The 27,272-nt window shown below is 41.0% G+C and overlaps 2 protein-coding genes across 2 annotated transcripts in view; one reads left to right on the top strand and one right to left on the bottom strand.

Moving 5' to 3' along the window:
* The window catches only part of LOC142371468 (neurabin-2-like), a 43,180-nt gene extending 35,413 nt beyond the window's left edge, over window positions 1-7,767 (top strand). Inside the window, exons 14-15 of the mRNA XM_075454142.1 lie at window positions 600-696; window positions 1,475-7,767. Of these exons, the coding sequence (XP_075310257.1) occupies window positions 600-696; window positions 1,475-1,528 (151 nt within the window). The 3' untranslated portion in view covers window positions 1,529-7,767. The remainder of the gene's footprint in view (window positions 1-599; window positions 697-1,474) is intronic.
* Window positions 7,768-9,680: 1,913 nt separating this feature from the next.
* Window positions 9,681-20,785, bottom strand: LOC142371469 (phosphoribosyl pyrophosphate synthase-associated protein 2). The gene is made up of 11 exons (XM_075454143.1): window positions 20,675-20,785; window positions 18,167-18,327; window positions 14,901-14,953; window positions 13,553-13,619; window positions 13,273-13,445; window positions 13,055-13,170; window positions 12,222-12,277; window positions 11,852-12,000; window positions 11,684-11,754; window positions 10,637-10,783; window positions 9,681-10,528 (listed from the first exon to the last, which is right to left on the bottom strand). Exons 2-11 carry the CDS (start codon window positions 18,247-18,249, stop codon window positions 10,370-10,372), a joined length of 1,074 nt encoding a protein of 357 aa, XP_075310258.1. The 5' UTR covers window positions 18,250-18,327; window positions 20,675-20,785; the 3' UTR covers window positions 9,681-10,369.
* Window positions 20,786-27,272: the final 6,487 nt, after the last annotated feature.

Genomic DNA, 27,272 nt, shown 5'->3' with positions numbered 1-27,272 from the left:
AAATTATCCTGATCTCAGAATCTAACCTGCTCCTGAGCATGTTAGGTGTCCAGTACAAGTTGCCATGGTGACACAACCCAGTAAGTAGTGAACCAGCTTTGTGATACTGAAAATCCAGAACTGAACCTGAAGTTGCCTCACTGAGACACTTGTACTGGTTTTACAGTACAGGCCCCAGGTATTAAAATCAGGTAAATTCTGAATGCTCCAGACCAGTAAACTGCCAAAGTCTCTGTTTTTATAGAGGTGCTCACACCTGCTGACGATCAGTTAATCAAGTGCATTTGATTAGCAGCACCTGGCTGCTACTTAGCATCTTAATTCCTATGAAAACTTTAAGGGTAGACTTAGCTTTTCACAGACTGTCTGCATTTTGGCTCAGTTTTTGCTAAATAAATAATAAAACAGTTTCTGATGTCCTGTAGTGTTGTTTATCACCATCATTCAAGATTGTGTTTGGCTAATTTTAAGACCTGTTAGGGAGGAAAAAAAAATAAATTATAATTTTTTTAATCATATCCTGATACATAAAACCTTTGAATTGAAAGAAGATTTACTTTCTTTTTCACATGACTGGATGTGCGTATGTGATTTTGTAGGGAGATCGAGCACCTGAAGAAAGAGACGGCTCAGCGTCGTGCACAAGAAGAGAACGAGGCAACACACAAAGAGGAGACGGACAACCTGCAGGAAAAGGTAGGTTAAGTCGTCACCTTTTTCAGAACAGCCTAATCTTACTTGCGTTGATTTCTTATGTTCTCAGTCAGAGTCATGTCTGGATGATATCAAGCGCTAGGATTGTGTACTAAAAGTGATATTGGCTTAAGATGGATACGCTCTCCTCTTGTCAAAGAAACACAAGTTTTTCCCCCATTAAAATGAAAATTGGTGTGAGGGGTGGGGGTCCCAGATTATGTTTCAGTGATTAGAACCTTTTCAGGGAATGAGTATCTAACCACTCTTATTGGAACCCCTGACATCTGGATGTTTTTGCTGCAGAAGTGAGTCATGCTGAGATCTAAAGAGCTCTTCAAGGCCTTTAGGAAAAGCTCATTGCTTCTTGTTAGTCTGGCAAAGGATTTAAAAAGTTTTTTTTTTTTTTTTTTAGATCAACCATTCTGGCTGTAAAGACGATAATCTTCAACTGGCTGCCAATTTTTACATTTTGTGTTCGACGCAAATTAATCAAAGATGGGGCTTTTGTTGGGCCTTAACAATAGACATGTTTGGTGCAGACCAAAAGCAGCTTTGCAGCGCCTCATGTCGACTATGAAGCACTGACGGGAAGACCCTATGATTTGGTGTAGCTGTTTTATGACACACCACCGTGCAGCAATCCATGCACCACTAGCAAAACCAACTAATCAAATGAACTAGATTTCCTCGTGCTCACTTGACAATAAAACTACACTCTTTGTAAGGCAAACTCTAGTTAGTTGTATTGAATCTGTCCTCCATCATGTTTCCTCCACAGATTACAGACTTGGAGACCAAAGTGGATGCCTTGAAGACCCCCCCACCATCCTAGACTGCTGCTACTTCCTACCTCCTGTCTGTGACTGGAAGAGGAGGAGCTCTGCCTTCATTCCGACCAGGGCTGTATTATATTCCAATCAACCACTCACTGCACAGACGGATGGCGGAGAGGAAAAAATAACAAGGATCACAATGGTAAAAAAAAGAGGAGGTGCGGAGGGTGGCACATGAAGAGGGAAAGAAGCGACCTCTCGTCTGACATCACCCAGTGGCTCATACCGCCGTCGGTAGATAACCAATCCCAGAATGCACCATCTGCAATATCCAGAATCCTCCTTGTGTGTCTTCCTGTCAACCAGCTTGGCAATCAGCACCGTAACCACAATCAACACGTCTACTCTATATATGAATCGTCCCCTTTTTTTTCTCTCTCCACATCGACAGTATCCTACCAGGTTCTATCGCTGATTCGAGTTTATTTTACAAAAAGCGCTTCTAATAACCAGGCTCGTCACAAAGTGCTTTATGGAGTGACAGAGGGCATGAATCCAGAGTAAAAGAGAACAAACAAAAGACAAATGATTGTTGTTGCTTTTGAACTGAGTGGTTACTGAACCACGGGTTTATTTTTTATTTTGTTATTTGTCTGAGGCGCAGACCTGACAGGATCCTTACGAAGAGGACCAGTATTTGAATCAACATCAACTCTGAAAAGTGGCCACCTCATTTTTAGCGACTCGTCATAAAGTGAAACGAGGAGCCTCGGTTGTGACAGCCAACAAACCTTTGAAAAGAAAATGGCCACCACACGTAGTCATGTAATAAAAACAATGAAACGAGCTGACAAATTGTGGATGGGAAAACTGTGAAATTGCAAAGAACCACAGAATCCCCAGTCTGTGTTTTTAATTTTTCCAGCCTAAGTCTTCAAGCGATGGGCGGAATCGGGCAGAAGCGTGCTTTTCAGGTCTGAACCACAACGGTGTATCATTTGTATATACATTACTTTATACATTTATTTAAAAGTGTTTAAATGGATTTAGTAAGTAGTGGTTCCTATCTGAGAATAAGGCAGTGCAATGTGTGAATGTTGACGCCTCGAGGTGGAGGGAATGGTTCAGTATTCCTTAGTCTGTTTCATCTCTCTCTCTTTTTTTTTTTTTTTATCAACATCAATGGCGAACAGGGTGTGAATAGTCTTTTCTGTGCTTATAGAGCTTGAAATTGGTGTGTATTTGTTGGTGTTTACTACGATATATGTGGGTTTACATGCACACTAACCTCCGTTTATTCGTTTTATTCATGTGATGTACTCTTGAGCTGGTGCAGGGACAGACTGCTTTCAGGTTTTATAAATGTATTAAACGGAGTATGCTAGCTTGAATACACTGGTATTCTCAGACTGTGTGGTTAGCAGCGCTGCTCAGGGCTGCATAGTAAGTGGGTAATATTCAAGTAATTCATGCATCCAGAAATCAGTTGTGCAAACATCTCTTGGAGTTACTGTATTCATAAAATGATTGGTTGAGTTTTAAATCAATGGGTGGAGCCAAGGGGTCAAAATCCCCAGCCAGTGTTGGAGAATCCACAATTTCAATATCCTCTAAGAATACATTGGACATTGTTCTCTTTTACCTTTTTGATATATAACTGAAAAACGTATGCATGAGCATGTCCTCGAAGGGTGCAAACATCTGGTTTTTAAAGAATCATAAAATTGTTGCTCCGAAAACTGTTCAATTGTAACTCTGTTTCTGGATAACTTCAAAACATATTCATGCGATGAAGACTATTTTCCTACTTCAAAGTTTAGCCCCTGTTGAAAACCTCATATATACGTTATTGTCCCTGGATTCCACAATGCCTGACCCATTGACATTTAGAAATTAAAAGCACTTGCTTGAAATAATATAAATATTTATCTTAAAATGAAGTCCGAGAAATGTACATAGATGTTTTTTTAAAAACACAAGTAAAACATGTTTGTGTAGATTATCAGTCATTAGTTCATGGTAATCCAAAGAGCTTGAAAAGGGGCAACAAGACTTCTTTTTCTTGGTTTTTGAAGATGTTTCATCTCTCATCTGAAAGGCCTCCTCAGTTCTAATCTAGTTAGTGGAGAGTTGTAGCTTATAAGTAGTTAAAAGACCCATCGACTTGTTTAGAACTGAAGAAGGAAGTCCAGTTGTCCTTAATCAAGCTCTTGGGATCACAAGTAATACAAAAGTTAAAAGAATACATCGTAAGAATTTAGAAGAAACGTGCCCTAAATAAATCAATCATTAGTCAATTTGTGGTGCCATCCTACAACACAACTTCAGTAAATTTGATTTATTTTAAGCTAATTTAAATAACCAATTGATTTAGGCACAAAGGAATTTCTTAATTGATTCCGAAAGCTTCACTGAACTCGCCTGCCAGATGTCTACAACCCTAATTCAGTGTACAGAATATGAGATGAATCGCATACTTGCATGTGCAAGTACAGGATGATCAAAAAGAGAATTAAGATTAAAGATTGAGATAAATCTCAGCAATTTTACAAGAATAAAGCATTTGATTTTAAAGATATATTTTTCCATTTTCATTTTTGGTGTGAGTAACTAGATAAATTTAAAATCACCAGATTTCTTCTTTTTTTTTTACTTGACTTAGATATTTAGCAAATGCTAACAAGTGTTAATTTTCCATTTCAATTTATAAACCTTATAAACCCTGAATATTTCAGCGTTGTTTTTTTTTATAGAATGGTGTAAAATGCTTTTGACTAGTTGGTTTCTGAACAGTTGTAGACAACGTTCGGAACACTCAGTTTGGAGAATGAGGGAGAGGGGCTAAGCCAAGCAAACTGCTGCTAAATTCGGACAGTAAATGAGTAAATTTCCTCTATCTGAAATGTCTAAAAAAAAAACTATACTGGTTCAAGGAAATGCTGTATTACAGATTTTTACCTCCCTTCACTTTGGCCTCAAACAGCAATGTTTGATCTATATTTTCTCAACCAAAGAACATCCATGGTGTGCTGGTAGTTTGAAGTCACTGTGCAAGAGATAATTCACCGATGCCTGGGCACTCTTTAAGCTGTTAAGTGAAAATTCATGCCTCTACTATCTGTCTTTTGAGTAGCTGTTAGCTTCGCTCCCTTGTCAGATTTCTTCCCCGTGTCTCCCAACTGAAAGTGCTCTGACTGCTGTCTGTTGCAGGTGAAACACTGACTGCTCACAAGTTTTACACAGCCCCACTTGGATAAATAGATGAATGAATAAGTATAACTCAATATATCCCCCCCCTAAATAAATTTGAAAGTTTCATTTGAAATTGTGCCACCTAAAATTACCTTCTGGGAAAAAAAAAAGAAATGGATACATTTAAAGAGAAATGTAAAATCTCCCACCCACTGTGTTTTTGTGTTTCAGTATTATGTATTTCGTAGTGGTAATAGGCCTGCCAGTTTATGCCTGTGTGTGGTTAGCTTGTTAGCATGTAAATTGCAACCAAACATACTTTCTAGTTGCTATTAATATATGCTAAGTTAGCCTTTTGTCCTCTCAGATGTATAAACTGATTGCCACAAATGAAAACCTTTCACCATCACTTTGTAGTCACATTCTAATCAGTATTTGTCCACCTTTGTTAGCAAGTGAATCTTTTTTTTTATGCTAACATACCAGGGTAGTTTAGCCTCAGAGCAAAGTGTAGTGAGACCTTCTCATGGGTATGAGCTACAGTCTTATTCAGAAAATGTGTGCATGTAAACACACTCAAGATCTCTTGCATTAGGAGAAAAGGAGAGGGTCCTGTGCCAGTATTAGACAACATGAGCCCAAGTTAGCTTTACGTACCTGCTAAAGTCCAACATATACGGAAGTGTTGCTTAAATGTCAGGGGACTTTCAGGAATCCACTGGGGGTGTTATTAGTTTATCCATGTGGGTATTTGCTCCAAACTAAATATATATTTGTTCGAATGCAATAAGTTGTTAGTAGTTTTTCAAATCTTCAACTGGAAGATAAAAGTCTTTGAAATGTGAGATTTTCTTTAACCAATTTTTCACATTAGCCTGTTAAGACTTGTTGTTTGCTTAGAATAGACTGATTGGCCTTGTCACACTGCTGTTACAGCACAGTCTACATGTTTATACGAATATATATTTAACTGTTCTGATGTTAAAATGTTCCAGTGGTGATTTGCCATTCATGTGGATGGCAAAATGTTGCCCTTAGAGACAGAGTTCACACGCAAGGAACAATATCCTGAGCAGGCGGATCATGTTGCCGTTGTCATTCGCCGCAGCAGGTTTTTATTACGACTTCATGTGTGTCTAACGAAACAGTACAGCTTGCTGGCGAGCTCGGATTAGGTCAAGTTACTTGAAATGACTCTCAGTCCAGTACAATCGGAAAAAAAATCTAATTAGGCCACTTTGTTTTAATCAACATTGAATGAAACCATTTTTGATTTTGACAGTCTGTTAACGTTATGAAAGAATGAAGATGTATTGCTCGTTTCTTTTTTTTTCTTCTTTATATTTTAAACCCCAAATCATTTTCACAAATCCTGAACTTATGGATGAAGCCGTTCTGCTTGTCATGACAATGAAATGTTGGAATGCTCGATTACCGATCTAAAAACTGCTTCAGTGCTTTTTAGGAAATTTGTTGTATTCGTGTTTTCACAGTGACGCATTGGAACAAAGAACTGTTTGGTAATGTAGTCAAAAACAGGAACGTGACACTTATCTTCCTGTCTGATTGGCTGACAAAGAGAGATTCCAAACTCATTTTATACGGTTGGTGTTTTCATGTAAGATCATTTACAGCTAGTTTAAAAAAAAAAAAACTAAAAAAAAAACTACAGTATGTTTAAATAGTATTCTTACTGGATGGGAACAAGGGTCTTTGAGAGAAAGATGATTTTTTGTTTTGTTTTGTTTTGTTTTAATGGAATGAAAATCAGCCATAAGCAACTCTCTTTGAGTATTTTTATTTCTTAAGTATTTTTATTACCTTGTCATCTCAATGTCGAAACAATGTGAGCTGTACAGTAGCTGTTGTATCACCAAACTGAATCTTGGTCACGGTGGGTTTAATGTCTAAACACAGTCGGTGATCAGTTTGCCTTTTTATGATTAGTTAACTTGCTGCTTTTTGCCTCTACGAAGCCTTTTACATGTCTGCTGTCAGTTACCTGTCATGTCTGCCCATCGCTCATATCTGCATTAAAGAATATAAAAATGTGGCTGTCGCTACCTGTGTTTTAAGAGAGTTTGCCACTGATTACGGACAAGAATAAGAGATTGTAGAACTACAGCATTTAAAAACAGATTGGAGAAAGATTGACGCCTTTTGACAGCTTTTCCTGTGGGAGCCAGAGGGTTTAGTGCCTTGCTCTTGGGTTAAGGATAACAGTACGCGAATATATGCGAGTCATTGCTTCCAACATTCAAGCAACGTTCAAGCAATTCTGTTAAGTTCAGTGCAAGTAAGATGAGCGCTCAGCAGCATATCAAACAGGACTCACTCACCAGCGAGGCTCTCATTGTGGTAATTTGGTAATTCAGTCAGTTGACTTTAAATTTTTTAATAAAAGATTTGTTTGCACATGCGCTGCCTGACCGAGCTCAAATTCCTTAGTGCTCCCTTTTATATAAGCATTTCAATTCTTATTGACACAAGGACCATTCTTGATAATCTGAGTGGAATACTAACTAGGATAAGACAATATAGTCATGTAACCATTGGCAACCAATCTTTAAACACACATCTATAGTCTACAGATCAACTTGCCTGTTTCAAGACAAGTTGGGATGTGTTAACTTAATAAAAAAAAAAAAAAAGAACACAATGATTTATAAGTAAAACAGGCATCACGGAAAGGTAGACACTGTACAGAGATACAAGTCTGTCCCTTCCCATTAGATGCCAGCAGCAGCTGAAGTCCACTTGCTCCGACCGGCCAAGTCCCAGCTGCAAGGCTCTATGCTAACTTCTCACGGCTTGCACCATGTTCCAGACAGCACATGTTAGCACATGCTAAATGGAAGTACAGCACCACCCATCAAATAGTCAGGATTGGTTCCTTCAGTTATTTTACATGGAACATACAGGTTGACCTCTTCTGATACAGTGGGTGGTGCTCTGCAGATTCTAAGGAGCAGCCATAGCGGGGAAGGCTGATTTATGCTCATGATGTGTAACGTCAGAAAAAGCATTGCCACCTGCACGCCCAAACCGTCACCATCATGAGCTGGAAAGATTTTACCTTGGATTTGTGGCTTCAGCACCTTTTTTTTTTAAAAAAAAAAATATATATTTTAACCACAATGATTTAGTGTTTTAAAAGTTTTAATTTTACATGGCTTCCCAACTTATTTTGAGAACAGGTACAAGCATGGGCTCTCATTATGATTGTTGCACAGTGGATTTTTTTTTCTTTTTTTAAGACATTTTGGTCAAATTTGTTTAAAAACTGGTTTTAAAGCTCAACAAATGAAGCGCTACAGGAAACATGGTAATTTGTGATATTTTCTTTTTAATGAATATTAAGTTGCCATGTTTTATTACAATTTCCGGAATGCATCTCATTGGAACAGCTTGCCCTTGTATGTTCTCCAATATGAACTCTTGGTGTCCTCCTTCACTTAATGAATAATAACTTGAGAGAGAGAGAGAGAGGTGTTCTGTAGTTTGCTGGTGGAACGGCAGCAGGCAGGGCGGAGCCAACGTCAGAGTGCGTTTCGGGTCTGAAACACGTTTCCCTCTGCCTGGTTCTGATCTCCACTTGATGCCACCATGTTTGTCTGGACCAATACCTGTCTGTCAGCATTAACTAATAAAACATGTTGATCAAAAAAAACAAGAGGAAAACTCAGTTTTAACTCAACGCTCTAAGGTTTACTCGTGTTTGATGTGCGAATGTCTTTGCAAATGTTTGATCCTGCATTTCATTTCCCAAATTTAGCTAACTGTCCCTTTATTTAGAGAGCACAAGCAGAGAGGAATATTCTGAAGGGAAATATGTGGCTGGTTTGTATTCAGAACACACTCTTCATTTATCAACATGCAGTGGTGGAAGATAGCTTACATATCAGGATTTTATTCTGCCTGCAAAACAGTATAGCGACTATGAGAATGTTAATCACCAAAAAACAAGGCTTTTTTTTTTTCCAAGTTCATATTTATTCATATTAAGTACAGAAAATAAATACAAAACATTTTTGGAACATCTGGCAAAGTGACAAAGACCTGCTTCAGTCAAGATTGGCTTGTCAGAAAAAGTTTCCATTTACTTTCCTGCTGTCGCCACAGTCTGAAACTTCTCTGGAATCCACGTGTGTTAAACTACTTCGGTCTGATTCACGCCAATTCATCTACCCCCCCCCCCCCCCCCTACAGACCATTAGGAACCACCCTGCATTTCTGACCAGCAACTGACCACAAGGAGTGACTTGTTTAAAAACTAGAAAGGAAAAATGTGGAAGAAAACCGAGCTTTTATGATCCAGAACCTTCCAGCTCAAAGATATGCTTGTTTGTGGCATCAGCAAATTTTTCACACGAGGAAGCACTAGTGATGGCACATTAAGGTTTATGGATGACTGATGAAAACACTGCTGATAAATGTCACGTCGAATTAACAAGCTTGACTATTTCCAGTTCAACCGTAAACAGTTAATTTGACACCAGAGGAGCATCTAGGTTCTATGGCAACTACACGGACGTGGCTAAATGGGAGGAGTCTATAAAGAACTGTATTACCCACACATTCAGACACCACATAACTGTACAAAACAGATTTGGAGTTAAACAAGGACTCTTGACACTCAAAAGTAAGTCAAGTTAAGCTGCATATTCCAGAGTTTTTAAACTAGTATAGATTAGTGATATTAACTGAGACACAGTGGTGTATCGGACCGATGAAGGCCTGTGTGTTGCGAGTCCTACAGAAGGCACTGACACTTGCAGTACAATCTCTTCCTAGTAATTTGGGAAAAAGACATTCAGCACAAAGAAATATGTACCAATACAGACATAGATGGAAGGGGAAAGAAAATGAACAAAAGAATGTACTGAGGTGTGTACTGTTTTCGCAAAAGAGCTAGGCAGTATGGTTGTAACATCCCTTAAGGACACAGATCACAGACGGTGTGAGTTCAGCTGCGAGGTGAGACTACAGTGGAAGTGTGCATTCACCGTGTGTGTGTGTGTGTGTGTGTGTGTACGCAGTGTGTGCTCAGTCTGAGCTTTTTGTTTACCGAGGTTGTTCATATTTTGCATTCATGGATACATCTGAGAAGACGAACAATATGCCAGTTGCTTTCCTCGGCCCCACCCCTCTGGTTTGCAGAGATAAGATGCCCCCCACTTTTTTGTCGGGATAAAGGACAGAGGTCATCTAGTCCTTTGATCAGGGTGTTAACGGCCATTTAGATAGAAAAAGAAAAAGGGGCACCTTATCCTCGCAAAGCAGAGGGCGAAGTTATGGGGCCAAGGGGGGAGGAACTGGGATTTGGACATATGAGTACATGAGGGCTTGTTTTACTATATTTGTAGAGTCTGAAAAACCAGGAGCTCAGGAGACTAAAATGCTCAACTCAACTGTATGAGGGAAAGACTTGGTTTTTGAGTTTGAGGTTAAGACATTTACTTGATAAATAAGGCTTGGATAAAGGGCCAAGAAAATGCATTCTGTCAACAACAAGTCTCCACAAGTATAGTAAGACAAGAATGTGTTTGTTTTTATATCCTGGTGGCAACGACTGCACACCGACCTGTGGGACGTAAGTGTAAGTGTGAGGAGGTGGGCAATTCAATAAGTCAAACCAGCGTCCCCAAAAGGATATAGACACATCCGTGTGAGTGTGTGTGTGTGAGTGTGTGTGTGTAACAGATTGTTCAGTCGTCCATGGCTATGTTGCGGAACAGATAGGACATGGACTCTCCGTTGTGGATGCGGCGGATGGCCTCCGACAGGATCATGCTGATGTCCACTGTTTTGATCTTTGGACACTGGAGCTTCTGGAGCTCGTGAGGAATCGTGTTGGTCACCACCACCTGAGGGGGGGAGGAACATCGGATAGAGGTGAGGGGGCACATCGAGCAGAAGGAAACGAGTGAAATCTGTTTCCTGTGGAAAACATTTCATGTACGCGCACAACTCACCTCATCAATGGCAGACTCCTCTATGAACCTGGGGGCCTCGGAGGAGAGCAGGCCGTGCGTTGCCATGACAAAGATCTTGTAGGCCCCCCTTTCCTTCAGTGTCTCCGCTGCTGCCACAAAGCTGTCAACGTCGTCGATGATGTCATCCTGCAGAACGAACGCGCTGTCAACACTCAACCTGTCAAAGCTAAATGGCGCCCTCTAGTGAGAAACTGCCGCCACAAACGGAGCGGCTGGGAACGGCTAAATAGTCCAAATAATTCACACAAACATTCGTCCTGGACGAGTTCAGTTCTATAAAGCACTCAGTCTGTTTGTTGGTTGGGACGTCAGGCCTATAAAACAGCAGACGTTTTGAGAAGACGAAATTTCACACAAAATTCTACTATAATCCCTGAAACTCTTGGGTTTGCGCGTCCAGCGGAGTCTGGAGCCAGCGGACAGCACCAACTGAATGCTAATTGAAGCTAACGGTAGCTGTTTGCCAATCAGGGTGCTTCTTTATGACAAGTATTGCCATGCTGTTCTGCGAATATAGCAACTGTCTTCAAAGAACAGTTTTAGCACGGTTTGTGAGAAAATCGTTAAGTTTCAATCAATTTTCATCTGCCTTTTTTTCTGCCTCTGCCGCAGTGAGTAAATTTGCGTGTGGTTGTAGTGGAGTGTACATATCTTGTTATGCTTGGATAGGACAGTGGATGGGTGAAAGAAAACCTGACATACTTTTTTTTTTTATCTGAAGTTGAACAAAACCTTTAGCATCATGGCTCACTGGAGGATTCCCTGGTTTCAGTGCAGGATAACTTTGCCACAACAAGGCAAAACAATGTGGTCATGAAGCTACATTTGGTTAAATGAAAGTCCACGAAAAGCTCAAACACTTTGTCCAATGATCTTAACATTCGGATGTTGTCTCACAGCGGCTGTGTTTTGTATACGTGTTAAATTACTTCAGAATTACGAGATAAAATATTACTTCATTATCAAAAAATAAGCCGACAAGTAAGGAACCTTCCTCAACAAGAACTGCTATTCAACCGAACTCACCACGATGATGGCAATGCGTCCTCCAACATCTCCAACCACAGTGATGGGGGGCTTCTCTTTAGGGATCAACACTGGAAACACAAATGAGGGACATCTTTGAATTTCTGTTATTAACAGGCAACGCAGTATCATTACTGCGGATGGACTCTTTCTATGCGTGTGCTTTACATGGTATCTCCATGCTGGGGTGAATGGCTCCAGTGGTCTTGACGGTGGGTGGGGAATGTCGCCCATCCACCTGGTCTGACTCTGCATCCTGAGCTTCACCGTGGATCACTGCTATTCCCAGACGCAGCCGCTCGGCAAACGACTGGGCCCTGCACACACAGCCAGGGGACAAACCCGTCACTGCGAGAAAGGAGTGCGTTTCTGCTCCTGATTCACATTAAAGTGCCAATAAGACACGCAAATATGGGTCATAATGTGTTCCACGGAGAAAGGGAAACAACACGAGTTCATAATTAACATGTTACTTAGGTGTAATGAGTTCCAGCACAGTTAAAGGGGATGTCATAGCTACGCTGAGGTGAGAGCTTACCTTTTGGCAGAAGCTGGAGATTTGGCAACTATTACAGCATTTCTGTAGTCGGGGATCTGAGGGTTCATGGAAAGTTTAGATTAAACCACAGTTCCAAGATTCTGAAATTCTGACTCCGACTGATTGAAGACACTCTATTAACTTGCATGCATCTAGTATAATACAAACCAACTAATAATAAAACAATTCCCTGTTCAGTGTGAAGAAAAGCAGCCGTTTATTGGAAATTATTGCAAGAAGAAAAAAAAGAAATATTAGGCAGATGTGATCAGGATTATAGGAGAATGTAATTAGCGTTTAATAGTGGAAGCATTTTCAGAAGCTGCTCAATTAGCATTCATGTGAACAAAATCACACATTGATGCCGTCTGTAATAACTCGGCACAAAACTCCTGCAGTCAGCGTCTACACCTTATCCTCTTATATAAAAAGTAGGTCGACTTCCGAACTTTGTTCTGCAGGTTATATCGATTCGGTGCGGCGTACGATCTGGAAAACACAAGCTTTCCGTCGACTGAACCGTGTCTGGCGGAAACAATGGGTCAGAGTTTCAGCCAATGAGAGCGCGTCTGTCCTGCACGCTCGGGTTTGAGGAAGTTTAAAGTCGCTTATGCTTTTGCACGGGCTTATGGGTTGATTTCATTTATTTTTTTGGTCTTACTGGCCTTTTTTTTTTTTAAGTTTGTGTGTAGTGATCAAGTGGAAAACAGAAAACATTTGAAAATACAAAAACAGTTCATCAACAGAAGATGAACTCATCATCATCGGCTGGTGAAGCTGCAGAGGTTTTCCCGGAGATGTGCAACTTTTTTTTTTTTCTTAAATCCTCTTACCTCCTCCTGTATGTACTGAAGCAGGAACGGAGAGGCTCTCAGATTGTCCACTGGGATGTTGAAGAAGCCTTGGATCTCTTTCTGATGAAGGTCCATGGTGATCAGGTGGGTGAGGCCTACGCAAACACCAACATGTCGACACATTCTCCTGTTGTACAGACCACTTCACGCATGTGTCCAAAATATTTCGTGTGTGGTTGCAACTCTCTCCCACTCACCGGCTTTGCACATCATGGAGGCGATGAGCTTGGAGACGATGGAGCCCCTCTTCCTCATCTTGCACTGCTTGCTGTAGGGGAAGTAGGGGAGGACGCCGGTGATGCTCCTCGCACACGATGTCCTGCATGCGTACACCATGATCAGCATCTCCATGATGGTGGTGTTCACGTCCCTGATACGGCCGAGGCATGAAGAGGAACAGTGCAGAGGATTCACTAAATGCGACGTGTCTTCGTGTTTCAGGGGAAACTTGAGAGCATCAGTGTGTTTTTTGCTTACTTGGACACAGTCTGGATGACAAAGACATCTTTCCCTCGCACTGACTCTTGGATCTGCACCCGCGTTTCTATGGAAACAATGCAGATTTTAAAAAAAACTTTTTAAAAACGTGCAGGTGTGGCAAGCCGTCGGCAGCTTACATACACGCTCCGACCTCCTAACAAAGCCCGCTGGCTTCATTAGTGCCTCCCCCACCTCCTGCCCCCTCACTGTGGGAAATCATAGATAGCAGCATTCCAAAAGTGAGCCTCCCACAGAAAAGAGACTAGGAAACAAAAAGCTGTCCAACCACTGTCGAATGTCCAGCAAAAACAAAGAACAGACAGTGTGATGGCTCAACCCCTGACCAACTTTAATCCTAAAGCTAAACAGACACCTCGCCGCCTGTACTGCTGTTGCTATTAAACTTCTCATTTCCCCGAGCATTCGGTGTTTCTCAGTGAGAGATTGATTCGGGCTGTACTTTAAACCCTGCTTGAGACGTGTAATCTGCCACACTGGCTACTTTTTCAAAAAAAATTGCTACTGATAGCTTTTGTAATCAGCTACCGTGTCAGAGTCTGATTAAGGAATCAGCAGCCCGCAGCTGTCGCAGCGTACAGCCAACCGTTAGCTACAGCCTCATTAAGCCAACATGTTGCAACTGTGACACCACTTAGCGTGAACTAACGCAGAAATAGCATGTCAAGCCATGGCGCCATGAAGTGTGAACCGACTTAAACAGAATGCCAACGACCTGACAGATGACATTAATGCAGAAGAGGAAACTCAGGCTACACAGAAAGCTGCTCCAGGACGGATTAGATAACAGGCGACAAAGATCAGCAGCACAAAGCTTTGTGCTAAGTCTTCTAACTTTTACAATCTCCATGAACAAAACTGTTGCAATGAACTCTGTAAGCTCACAGGAGAGCCGGAAACTGTAGTTTTCGAAGTAAATGGGTGAATTTGTCACTCATAATAAAGGCGACTACTTTGCGGAGTTTGTCGGTCGCCCAGCAGCTCTTCCCTGTTTCAGGGAGCTCTCCTCGTTTTTCGCACCAGTCAAACAATCCCCAGTCGTTGAGTCAAGTGTCTTTTCCCCAAGTCCAACACTGTGACATCATGTGCGTTCCCCTCAACTGGCAGGGACCAGCGGGAAAGTGGCACCTGCTGTGTTTTGTGTGTCCTGTACTGCGTCTTTAATTTCTTCCGCTGTACTTTTTGTCAAAGAGGCACCAACCTTAGCGAGGGCATCTGAACGACTGATATAACCAAGCAAACATCTAGACACGCACCATAAGCCATCTTCTCCTCGTGCGTCCTCCCTATGAGTTATGTAAGATGTGCATGGCTGGCATCATCTTACCTCTGTTAGCTTCCTGGTACACCTGCACCTTGCCAAGCTCCACCCCCAGCCGCCTGAGAGAGAGAACATGAAGGAAAAAAACTTGTTGCACCAACTCGCACAGATGGACACCTTCTCAATAATGAGTTAAAAAAAAAAAAAAAAAAAGGAAAATTTTAGCGAAGTTTGGGAATATTTTAGCAATTTGCTGTGATTATTTCTTCTCTAATGGACTTTTGTGTCCCAATGGTGAAGCAAAGCCTCAGTTTCCTCTATAAACACGCAGCCTGATCTCTTTGTACAGTCATGCGTTACACCGTTTGTGTTTAAAGTGCAGCCTGCAGTTCATGTATTCAGTTTTAAACACATAATATCATAGTATACAGTCAATACTGCAGTTTATCACACATCTAGAACTGTTCTTTTAAAAGAGAGCGCAACAGATGACAAGATCAGCGATGCATTTTGTGTTGTACACATATTCTTAGCTGAAGGGACGACATAGCTTCTGGGTCAACCATTTCTTCTTTTAGACTATATTTTAAGCTTAAGCGTCAGCCAGTTTCAGGGTTATTTGTTGACTGATCGGGACATCGTGCCATCTTCAAAAATACTTCCAGGCTAAGCTTTAAGTTACCCGAATGGTGATTACGGTTCTAAAATCCGGATTTTATTAGAGCAGAGCGACCGCGAGTTAACCGACTGCGAGTTGGCGCGTGTGTTTAGCCGTCTAACAAAAAACTAATTGAAAATATGTAAATGAGAACAGCCTGGGCCCATTTGAGTCTACTGAAGTGCATATATTCAGAGCGATTCCCACTGGAGAAGACTGTTTTTAAGTGATTTTGGTCCGATTACAACAATAATTTGTTTTATCTCTCGTATCATGTAAACACACTGAGTGTGTATCTGAGTGTGTTGCATTCCGATTACCAAGCTGCAGGAAGTCATCATTCTTCCCAGAACGGATTATTTTCCCATTCTGCTGTGTCATGACTGTATGTCATGCAGCCACAGTTCTGAAAGCTCCATCTGTTCAGCTTTTGTAAAAGCTCCCTGTAACACGTGTAGATGAGGGCAGAAGATGGACATCCAAAGACGGCTTTAAAGAAGTGCTAATGACAAGTGTTTAGTTGAGAAAAAAAAATGCCATCAAGAATCCTAAAGTCGCTTTTTATCATCTGAGTCGGACCTGCCCCTTAAAGACTTGTACGGGCCGTTTTAAACATTTCCCAACTCAAAACTGCAGACCTTTCCAGAAATGCCAAACCATGTTTGATGTCTGAATCCAAACATTGATGTCGTTATTAAATGGTTTCTAAATGGGGCTGTCAAAGGCTGTGGTCTAGATTAATGTGGACAACTTCCTGATCCTTCTAATCTCAAACCATGAAAGAAGGAAAGAAGAATTCACTAAAGGGAAAACATTTCTTTGTCACTAGTTTCTCACTGTGCTCATATTTATTTATTTACATGAATCCCAGTTAGCTTAACTGTTTAATAAAAAGGCAACTGCCAGGATCAACTTGAGGTTAAAGGTGGGGTATGAGATGTTTTCTGGAGCATTTTTTATCATATTGTCTGAAAACCTCCTCACGACCCCATTGCACCCACTAAAATAGAATGTTTGGAAAAAAAATTAATCTTTTAGTCCAGTGTAGAGGGTGTAGCAAGAGGAAATGTCTGACCAATAGAAGTAATGATGAGAGTTACTTCTATTGGATTCTGACACGCCAATCAACCGTCAGCCCCCCTCACGTTCACAGACTCGTGAGGTTTTTTTTTTTTTTTTTTCATAGTCACTCAGTGTACATGACTCGTCTAGTTTCGTTCTCGATCTCGGGAACATCCGAACACCTCGACCGACAGCATGCTCGTTCATGTGTTTTGAAGGTGTGGTTTCGAGGGGTGGGCTGAAGGGAGAGGCAAGGTTGTGTATTTTCAAAATATAGCATGCAGGAACCGTTTTTCCAAGATCTCAGACCCCACCTTTAAGTATTGTACCTAAGCACAACAGCACAGAGAAACTGCAAGTTGAAGTTAGTGAATAACACAGTCATTAAAACAATGGCAGACGCTCCTCAAAAGCGTTCGATATCATCACCTCCTCCAACAAAGATACAAAAACAAGAGTAAATGTTATTATCTTCTGAACTGGATAAAAGTCTAAACTTATATTGTTTACGGTGTGCACGCAGCTTATGTAGTAGCTCTAACTTTTCTCAGCCAATTCCACGAAGGCCATCTTGCTGCGTGAAAGCACACACTGACGTGGTGCTGAGCCACCTCTCCTTGGTATGTGTAATCACACCATACATATAATCATACATATAATCATATATATAATCATACATATAATCAGGGCGTTTTCTTAGCACAGAGAATGGAAGGAAGAACCCATGCATGAAAAGGTACCGATGTCATGCTTGCTTTCAACATTTGTTTTAAAAACTGAGTTAATCGTATAATGTAAACTGTACACAAGTAAAGGTGGCTGTGTGATTGTGACCGAACAATGCATTATCAGCACAAAGGTCAAAATTACTTGTTTTTTGTTCAATTAAAAGGAGTCAGCAGTAAACTGACAGGCAACAAAGCCAACAAAGCTCTCTTCCCCTCTTGTTCTCACCCAATTAGTTTGGAAAAAAAGTATCAAATTTAAACTTGATTTAGAGTGAAAACATTTACCTCATCTGGTAAAACTCTGGCATCTTATGGAGATCGTTTCTTAAGACTAAAGCAAAAAAATCCCTATCTAATATAGTTTTTTTTTTTAAATTTCATTTTAAATGTGTCTACATCTACTCAGGCAAGCTGATTAAATCCTTTCCCGTTGCCAGGAGTAATGCGTTACTCTGAAGTGTAAAGTGTAGTCAGAACCATTCCAGCAAAACCAATAACCAATAACCTACCAAGGAAAAAAAAACATTCACCACAACATGAGGGAATGGCTTTACACTGTATCCTACAGGCTGTGTTGGACCACACTTTTGTAAAAGCACAACTTTTAATATCATTTCTGAGACTGCAGCCCACACTGCAGGACAGTCTGCGAGTTGCCAGCGGCTTCAGTTTAATGGCGACACCCTAGTTACACAAATATTTTTCCACATCTCCGCCTTTTTTTTTCTCCCCAGACTTAAGACCTGGACAATACGTAACACAAATTCCATACTTTCCAAAACCGTATAAGAACCACTATCCAAAAATAATCAGTGCTGAGTGCATTGAGTGTGTAACACACTGTTGTTGTGGAATATATCAGCAATGATAGCTCCTGTACTCACTCTGCAATCCTCTTGCCCAACACGCGGCTGGACGGGTGCGAGTTGGCAGTGAAAATGACCAAGCCCCCCTTGGTGTGGTTCATGTCTGCAGGGTCTCGGGCGCTGCTCTCCCCACACTCGGGCAGTGGATCCCTGGGCACCCACGCTGCACTGACACCTTCCTGCAGCGAACAAAGCGGAGCAGTTACTTCCCTCAAAGGCTATACATCAACTCTTATGACTCAAGTGAAAGAGGAACAGGAAACACAGTTTTGCTCGGCCTTGCAGACAGTCAAGAAGCGAGTTTAAGAGTGGAAGGCAGCCTCATCACATGAGGCTTTAGTAAAGCAGCTATACCAACTTATAACGACCTAATAAGGAATTCATTTTTTATTCAATTCAATCTTATTAATACACTGCACATTCACAACAAAAAGTCATCTCAAGGCACTTTAAAGATACAGTTTAATTCAATCCAATTCATTAATAACAGAAATGAACCATTATTGTAAAGGGAAAATTATCTTTGACATTTTTATCTGACTTTTCTTGTTAGTTTGTATTTAACGAATCTCTAGTATTATACATGCTACTTGTCCATATGCTGCCTTTACATATATAGGCCTACTTATTATTCATTCAATTACTTTTCAACTTATTGTATTTTCAACCTATTTTGCTTCACGGGGGGTCATTTTGTGTGTTTGGGAGCACGAAGAGTCTGTGATTTTGATTTAAAATGCAATATGCTGGAAAAGCGTTTTAAAAAGGCTATTCTGTGCGTGCACTTAGGTTTTAAAGAACAATAACAGAGAGCAAAACCAAAAGGCTGGGCTACAATTAAGTGCCATGTGCATCCGGAGGAGTGCCGCTTCAAACGTTTGTAGAAGTAATCAAATTAGTAATCCAATTTAAAACGTTATCGTGGATCTTTCGGATGTTTTAGGCTGTGGTTTAGTTTAACAAGCTACCTCGAGTGTGTTACAGGCAGAAGAAACATTTCCTCTGAACTATCAACACAGTCACGGCGTTAGCTTCATGTTGCTAAGCTAGCTGAACAACAGAGGAAATGACGGCGCTGAAGTTCGCTTCCGATTCGTCAATTAAAGGAATGGGCACAAAGGGCATTTTCACTGCTTTTTTTTCGCATTCTCATCATGGTCATGTATGAAAAGCACACTAGTTCTACTGATCAAATCTACACCGAAATATTCTACAGAGGGTACACAGTCTTTAAAACACACTTTGTGATATGGGAAAAGCTTTATTTGTTTTGTGAAAATGCAACAAAGGGCCATTTCACCTTTTTTTTTCTTTCTCTTGCATGTAGATCACCCAAGACTAGAATATGTATTAAGACTGATAAAATAAGAGCTGAATTATTCTGTAGATGGTATATATTATTTCAAACACACTCTGATTTGCTACAGGCCCTCTCTACATGTCCACCTTTACGTGCATGAGGATCTCCTACTGCTCACTACATCGGAAAAAGAAACACTTTCATAAAATTTTACATCAGAATTACTTCCAAGATTCTTTATCGCTTCTTGACTTTGTTAATCTCTTTCTCGTGTTATTTTAACTAAAAACAATAACTGTTGTTCTCTAACCATTCTTCCATCTGCCCGTGGTAAATCTCTATTGTTGCCTGTATTAGACATCCCATAATTCAACCATCAATATGACCCATCCTTAAGTGTATGTTAATATGAGATCTGAGCATTTTTTTGGAGTCATCTCATTAATCTTTCCACTAACATGACCCATTATTTCAGACTCTGCTTGTCCTCTCTTGCTCCAATCTATCATAGCCATCTGACCTCCCACCTAAATTTTCAGCTAAATTAAAGTTTTCACAAATCACAAAGTGTGGTTTAAAGACTCTGTGTCCTCTCTAGAATAATTCAGTTCAGATCTGAGCAGTCTAGCTATTGTTGCTTCAATACAAGACCTAGTCTAGGATGATCTGCATTTTCACAAATAGGAAAAATGTTTCACAGACCACAACAAGGTATTATTGATTATATACACTTTGTAGGAAAATTATATCCAGGTCTTACTAGTTTTAGCTATTGTAGTTTTTATACATAACCTAATCTGACGTGATCAGTGTGCAAAAAAAAAAGCTATGAAATTGCCCTATACGCCCATCCCTTTAACTCGAGCCTAGGAGGCTGTGAATCGGGAGCCAACTTCAGCGTCGTGAGGATTTTGCTCCTTACGTTACGAGTTAAATTTGTGCTAGGTGTACGGTATAAACGACTTTTGCAGAATTTGAAAAATGTTGAGCCGAATTAACTGTATTCAGTTGTAACATGCTTAACAGTAACATCATAACAAAACGACTAACCAACGTTAACTCACAAGTACTAACGCGATAGCTCGCTTGTATTAATCTTGGCAGGGCAAAGCTCTTGAATGCGCGAATTGATTTGTCATGCGTCAGAGAGCAGGTCTCACTGCGTGCCGAGCAGGAATCAGATTAATGAATAAGAAAATGAAACAAACTAAAATACAGGTCCTCACCAGCTTGCGTGTTAAGTCCGGTTACAACCTGCAAACAACGGGTATTTGACTATGTAAACCTCCGACTCTTTTCAACCTGTTCCCTTCACTCCGCCTGTGACTCTATGACGTTCGGTCTTTGACGGACGTGTAAAGCGGCCAATCAGAGGGCAGATAATTGAGATGGGAGGGGTCTCAAGATGCATTCAAGTTCTGTTAAAAAAAGCCGTAAACATTAGCAGTCATTTTCAAAATATCGGAAAGCATCGCTGAAAATAATTATTTAAAGACATAAATTGTTATTTTGCTATAGTGTTGGATTGTATGATTACATGCTTAAAGTATAATTCAACAATATATAGTCATAGGTCTTAAGTCTTAAGCCACCCTTAATTTCTTTATATTTTACCTCAAAGGAGCCAGACTTTCTGATAAGCCATTAAGGTAGTCTTGAGTAACAATTATTCAGGCACTTTGAATGTCTTTCGAAGTTTATTTAAAGAACAAATTTTAAGTCCAGTCCTTGTATCTGACCATTTTCAAAGGAAGGTGTTAAGGTAGGTCTATTATTCATAGGTCACTTAACACCAACAATAGGGGTGGAAGTCACGATTCGATTCGAATCACAATTCAATTCAAATTCAATTCAAAAATACTTTATTTATCCCAGAGGGAAATTAAATGTTGATATAGCTCAATTAAATCAAAGAGTTATTATAGATGCTGATGGCTGTGGGCAGGAAAGATTTCCTGTAGCGGTCCGTTTTGCATCCAAACTGAAGAAGCCTTTGACTGAAGAGACTCTGTTTTCTGATAACAGTCTCATGGAGAGGATGTTCAGGGTTGTCCATAATTCTCTTGATTTTATGCAAAATCCTTCTTTGCATTATTGTCTCCAGAGGTTCCACAGTCGTCCCCAGAACAGAACCAGCCTTCTTTATCAGGTTGTTGAGTCTTTTTAGGTCCCTGGTTCTGATGCTGCTGCCCCAACAGATGACGCAAGAGGAAATGACGCTCTCAACAACAGACTTGTAGAATATCTGCAACATCTTGTTGCAAACCTTGAAGGACCTTAGCTTCCTCAAGAAGTACAGTCTGCTCTGTCCTTTCTTGTAGATTGCTTCACTGTTGTGTCTCCAGTCCAGTCTGTTGTCCAGATGAACACCAAGGTATTTATATTCCTCAACCACCTCCACTTCTTCTCCCATGATGGAAACAGGGTTTGATCTGACCTTGTTTCTCCTGAAATCTACAATCATCTCCTTTGTTTTGTTAACATTCAAGATGAGATGATTGTTCCCACACCATGCCACAAAGCGGTCCACCAGCTCTCTGTACTCAGCTTCTTGTCCATCTCTGATACACCCGACAACTGCAAAGTCATCTGAATATTTCTGTAGATGACAGGAGTCTGACTTGTACTGGAAGTCTGAAGTGTACAGAGTGAAAAGGAATGGTGAGAGGACAGTCCCCTGTGGTGCTCCTGTGCTGCTGATCACCTGGTTAGACACACAATTCTTCAGTCTGACAAACTGTGGTCTGTTTGTCAGGTAGTCATTAATCCAGGTGATTGTTGAGGCCTCCACCTGAGTCTTCTGGAGTTTCAGATGAAGCAGATCAGGCTGGATTGTGTTAAATGCACTGGAGAAATCAAAGAACATGATCCTCACAGTGCTGCCTGCTTTATCCAGATGACAGTGGGTTTGTTGAAGCAGGTGTATGATAGCGTCTTCAACTCCAACTCCATGGCGATAAGCAAACTGCAGGGGGTCATGATATGTGCTGGTTTGCTTACACAGGTGGGTCAACAGGAGTCTCTCCAGGACCTTCATGATGTGGGATGTCAGTGCAACAGGTCTGTAGTCATTGATATCTGAAGGGTGAGTTTTCTTTGGTACCGGAACCAGACAGGATGTCTTCCACAACAGTGGTACCTTCTCTTGGGTCAAGCTAAGGTTGAAAAGGTGTTGCAGAATCCCACAGAGCTGATCTGCACAGGCCTTCAGGACTCGGGGGCTGACACCATCTGGACCTGCAGCCTTGTTCCGGTTCAGTCTCTCCAACTGCCTCTTCACCTGACTTCTAGAAACAGAAAAGTGGGAGGGGGGGGCAAAGGGGACAGCAGCATCTCCTGATTGGGTTGATGACAAACTAGTGGAAGCAGAAGAATCCATGACTGAGGTGGAGGTGGAGATGTTACAGGAAAGCTGTGGGTCAGAGGAGGATGGGATGTCTCTTTGGCTGGGAACAGGATGGGAGGATGGTGAGCTTGTTCCTGAACTGAACCTGTTGAAGAATGTGTTCAGCTCATTTGCTCTGTCCAGACTTCCATCCATCCGATCCTTCCTCTGCTTGAGGCCTGTGATCTTCTTCATTCCTGACCACACATCTCTGATATTGTTCCTCTGCAGTTTACTCTCAACCTTCTTTCTATACACCTCCTTGCTCTCTCTGATCTTGACTTTGAGCTGCTTCTGTATACTCCTCAGTAACTCCCTGTCTCGCTCCCTAAAGGCTCTTTTTTTCCTGTTCAATAGTTCCTTTAGCTCACTGGTGATCCAGGGTTTGTTATTAGGGAAGCATCTCACTGTTCTGGTGGGGATGGTGTTGTCCACACAGAAGTTTATATAGTCAGTCACACACTCAGTCATGGCATTAATGTCCTCTCCATGTGGCTTACAAAGAGAAATCCAATCGGTTGCATCAAAACAACCCTGTAAGGCTTCTTCAGCTTCCTGTGACCACTTTCTAACAGTCCTTTTTGTGACAGGTAGTCTCTGGACAAGGGGTTTATATGCTGAACAGAGAAAAACAAGGTTGTGATCTGATTTTCCCAGGGGAGGTCTTGATTTGGAAATGTACGAATCCTTGACATTTGTGTAAAACAAATCCTGTGTCTTGTTTTCTCTGGTAGAGCAGCTGACAAACTGTTGAAAAGTTGGCAGTGTAGCAGAGAGTGAGGCATGATTAAAATCACCAGATATTGCCACAAAAGAATTGGGGTGTTGAGTCTGTATCTTAGCAACAACAGAACTGATGACATCACATGCAGTGTCGGCAACAGCTGAGGGTGGAATGTAAACAGCCACCAAAACAACACTGGTGAACTCTCTTGGCAAATAATATGGACGAAAACTTACTGCCAATAGTTCAATGTCAGGACTGCAGATACGACTCTTCACAGTAACATGTCCTGGGTGACACCATCTGTTGTTGACAAGCACTGCCAATCCACCCCCTTTCCTTTTCCTGCTACTCTTTATATCTCGATCTGCTCGTACAGTCAGGAAGCCCGGCAGAGAGACGCTGGAGTCGGGGATATGATCCTGCAGCCATGTCTCAGTAAAACACATAATGCTACATTCCCGATATTCTTGCTGAGTCCTTATCAAGGCTAAAAGTTCATCCAACTTGTTAGCTAACGATCTTACATTTCCCATGATGCAGGATGGCAGAGATGGTTTGAACTTCTTCTTTCTTTCTCTCCTCTTTGCTCCTGCTCTGCATCCACGACGCCTCCTTTTCAATTCCAGTGGGATTTCTGGCTTCAGTTGTCGAATTATTTCTGCTTTTCCAATGTTATTCAGCTGCTCCCTGTTGTAAACCACCTTGTTGCTATGGTTATGCATCATGACAAAAGAGTAAAAGTATACAAAAGTATTGGGAAAAATTAATCCAGCTGCACAGCATCCAAGGCAGGAAGGAACAGTTGTCCAAAAAATGCAATTTCTTCCAAGAAATAACAGGAATGAAATTTAGAAAAAAATGAAAAATCTCAATGTGAGGTACAGAGCTACTCCAACGTGCTGCCACCCTCAGCAGCGCATTCTAGAATTCACATGCCACGATGCGATACTATCACGATGCATCACGATACTTGAATTATCGCGATGCATCGCGATGCATTGCGATGCATTGCGATGCATTGCGATGCATTGCGATGCACTGCGATATTTTCACTGAACATACATAAAAAAAAAATACAGCCATTACCAGTGGCTGACTGGCTGTGTATGATCTGGATAGTGTCTTCAATTGATATATAACTCAAAGCAAATCAATTCATAACTGTATTTATTGAAACCATTTTTGGAGGTATTGCCAATAAAACAAATATTACTATTACTGGACACACTCATCACAAAAAGTGCATAGGATTTATAAAACTTAAAATAACAAAAAAAATAAATAACTCGATACTTGGCGTCAAGAATCGATGCAGTAGATCGCGAAAATTAGAATCGCGATGCATCGTCATGACAATTATTTTGCACACCCCTAACCAACAAATGAATCATTCGGACATTAAAAAAAAAGACACCTAGCTAAAGGGATGAGCCATGGTGTGCAGTGTGTCTTTGAAAGACTTGGAGGAAACTGTACGAGTGGAGGACAAAAGAAGAAGTGGCAGGCCTAAAAGAAAAACAGCAGATACACAATACCTGAAAGTGATGTCCTCCAGAAATATGAAAAAATTCAGCAAAGACCTGACATGGGACCAGAGAGATGCATCTGGACCTTCGGTTGATCCACCTACTGTTGGCCCAAGCCTCATCAGAAATGGGCTCCAGGGAAGGGTGGCTGTTAAGAAGACATTCTTAAGGAAGGGGAACAGGGAGAAAACGCCGAAGTATGCCAAATGACACAAGAAGTGGACTGAAAATCAGTGACAACAGGTCTAATGGAAGGATATAATTTGAAACTTTTGTTTGAAATAATCTGCTTAGAGAAGGTTGGGATAGTACAGTACTGTCTACAGCCATCTGTAAAACACTATGAAGACTCAATGACGTTTGCACTCTACTGTATATTTTAAACACTAGTTAATATTTGCAAGTGCAAAAGTCCAAATGTTCCGCGAATTATTCATTCTCTCAAAGGCAGGTTCATTTGGACAAACTCAACAGAATTCCCTGTCAAGGCTTTTATCAGTAAAGGCCCCTTTTTGAAAGTGTATTTCTGGGACCTGCCACATGAGGGCAGTGCGTCTTTGTCAAATGTTCACAAAACACCTCCCAACTTCAGCTCTTGTTGAGTTTTAAATAAACATGGCTTTATTATGGAAAACTGTGTTTCTATTGATCAATGTTCTTCTTCTTCTCACATCAACTAAAACAGATTTACAAATCCTTAATGAGGGATTAGATCCCAACATGGCAGGATGGCTTCGGACAAATCTCTTGTAGTCATGGCACTCTTGAATGTAGTGGGCGAAATGTTAGCTCAAACATATTAAAGTTATTTTCTCACTCTTACATTAAATCTTTATATTCTTCCCCTGCCACTGCTTCCTGTTTTTCTCCTTTGCTTCAAACTGCTTTGGAAGATCAGTTAGCTTGTTCTTTAAAGCAAGGCAGGTTCTAGCATTTGCTTTACCTTGAGTTGACCACCCACCCACCCACCTGGGTAAAGCACAAGTGTTAACGCACACACAGAAAAAGACCAGACCTTCCCCCGAGTAACAAGTCCAGCTAAGTGGCTCATGAATCCACAGTTTAATCCTGTGGACATTTGTCAAACCCCGTCTTGTCTTCAAGTCTCTGTTCCGAGCGAGCGACACCAGAAGAGCAAACCACAGAATAAAGGGGTGAGGTTGTGAAGATAAGTGTTCAAAGAGTAAGCATTTATATATTGGGCGTTAGTTAGTGTTAACACAGCTCCAGCGTAACGAGCTGCGTTTTCATTAGACAGATTTATAAATACTCTCTCAGTACCATATGGGCTACTCTTCAGCGTTCTTACATAACTCAGCGAATATGTGGAGGAGGCTAGGAGCAGCATCTAAGCACTGCATACTGCCCCCCCACACACACACACACACACACACACACACACAATGGAGAGGAGTTAAAAATCCGGAGGAGGGTGGACACAGAGAGAAAACACATTTGATTTTACTGGTGGAAGTCGGGGTCAAAGTCACCGATGTGTATGCTCTCGTCTCTCTAATTGTCTTCACAATCCCAGCATACCACTTCCACATGTGGAGTGTATGCATGTGTACAGGTTTGTGGATGGAGTCAATGGTTGAAACATGCATTCAATTTTCCAAATATCGCTTCTTGTGTTCCCTAAAAATGTATTTTAATTGATACGTTTTGTTTTTGGGTGGAAAGATTGATGTTTGCCCATCATTCTCATTCTGTATTTGTGCACAACCTACAGTGGATGGTTAACTGGTGCTTATCCAAATGTTCTTTATGTTTCAGATCCTCAAAAGATGAATCCCTGATTCACAATGCACAATCTTTGTGCTACGCTAATCTTATCTGACTCAGCTGGTAAATCTTATTTAGCACCAACTGTCCTTGTAGGAATTTTTACATTGCTTAGATGGCAATTTTGAGACTTCTTCTGCCAATTATGTGATATGAAACAGTTGTAATAGTCTCAATTACAACTTCTAAAGGAAGGCTTATGATGCCTTTTAGCTTCAAGCTGCTTGTCAGTTAGATTTCGAGTTTATCCATGGCTAATATTAGTCTACAGTCTTAACAGCATGAATCATGGCTTTTCTCCCTGTTTCCCTTCCTTAAGAATGGCTCCTTGACAGCCACCCTTCCATGGAGACCAATTCTGATGAGGCTTCAATGAACAGTAGACGGATCAACCGAGGGTC

Source organism: Odontesthes bonariensis, chromosome 21, assembly GCF_027942865.1.
Source record: "Odontesthes bonariensis isolate fOdoBon6 chromosome 21, fOdoBon6.hap1, whole genome shotgun sequence".
In the NCBI taxonomy this organism is placed as follows: Eukaryota; Metazoa; Chordata; class Actinopteri; order Atheriniformes; family Atherinopsidae; genus Odontesthes; species Odontesthes bonariensis.
The sequence above is the reverse complement of the archived record's forward strand: the minus strand, read 5'-3'. Positions and strand labels throughout refer to the sequence as shown.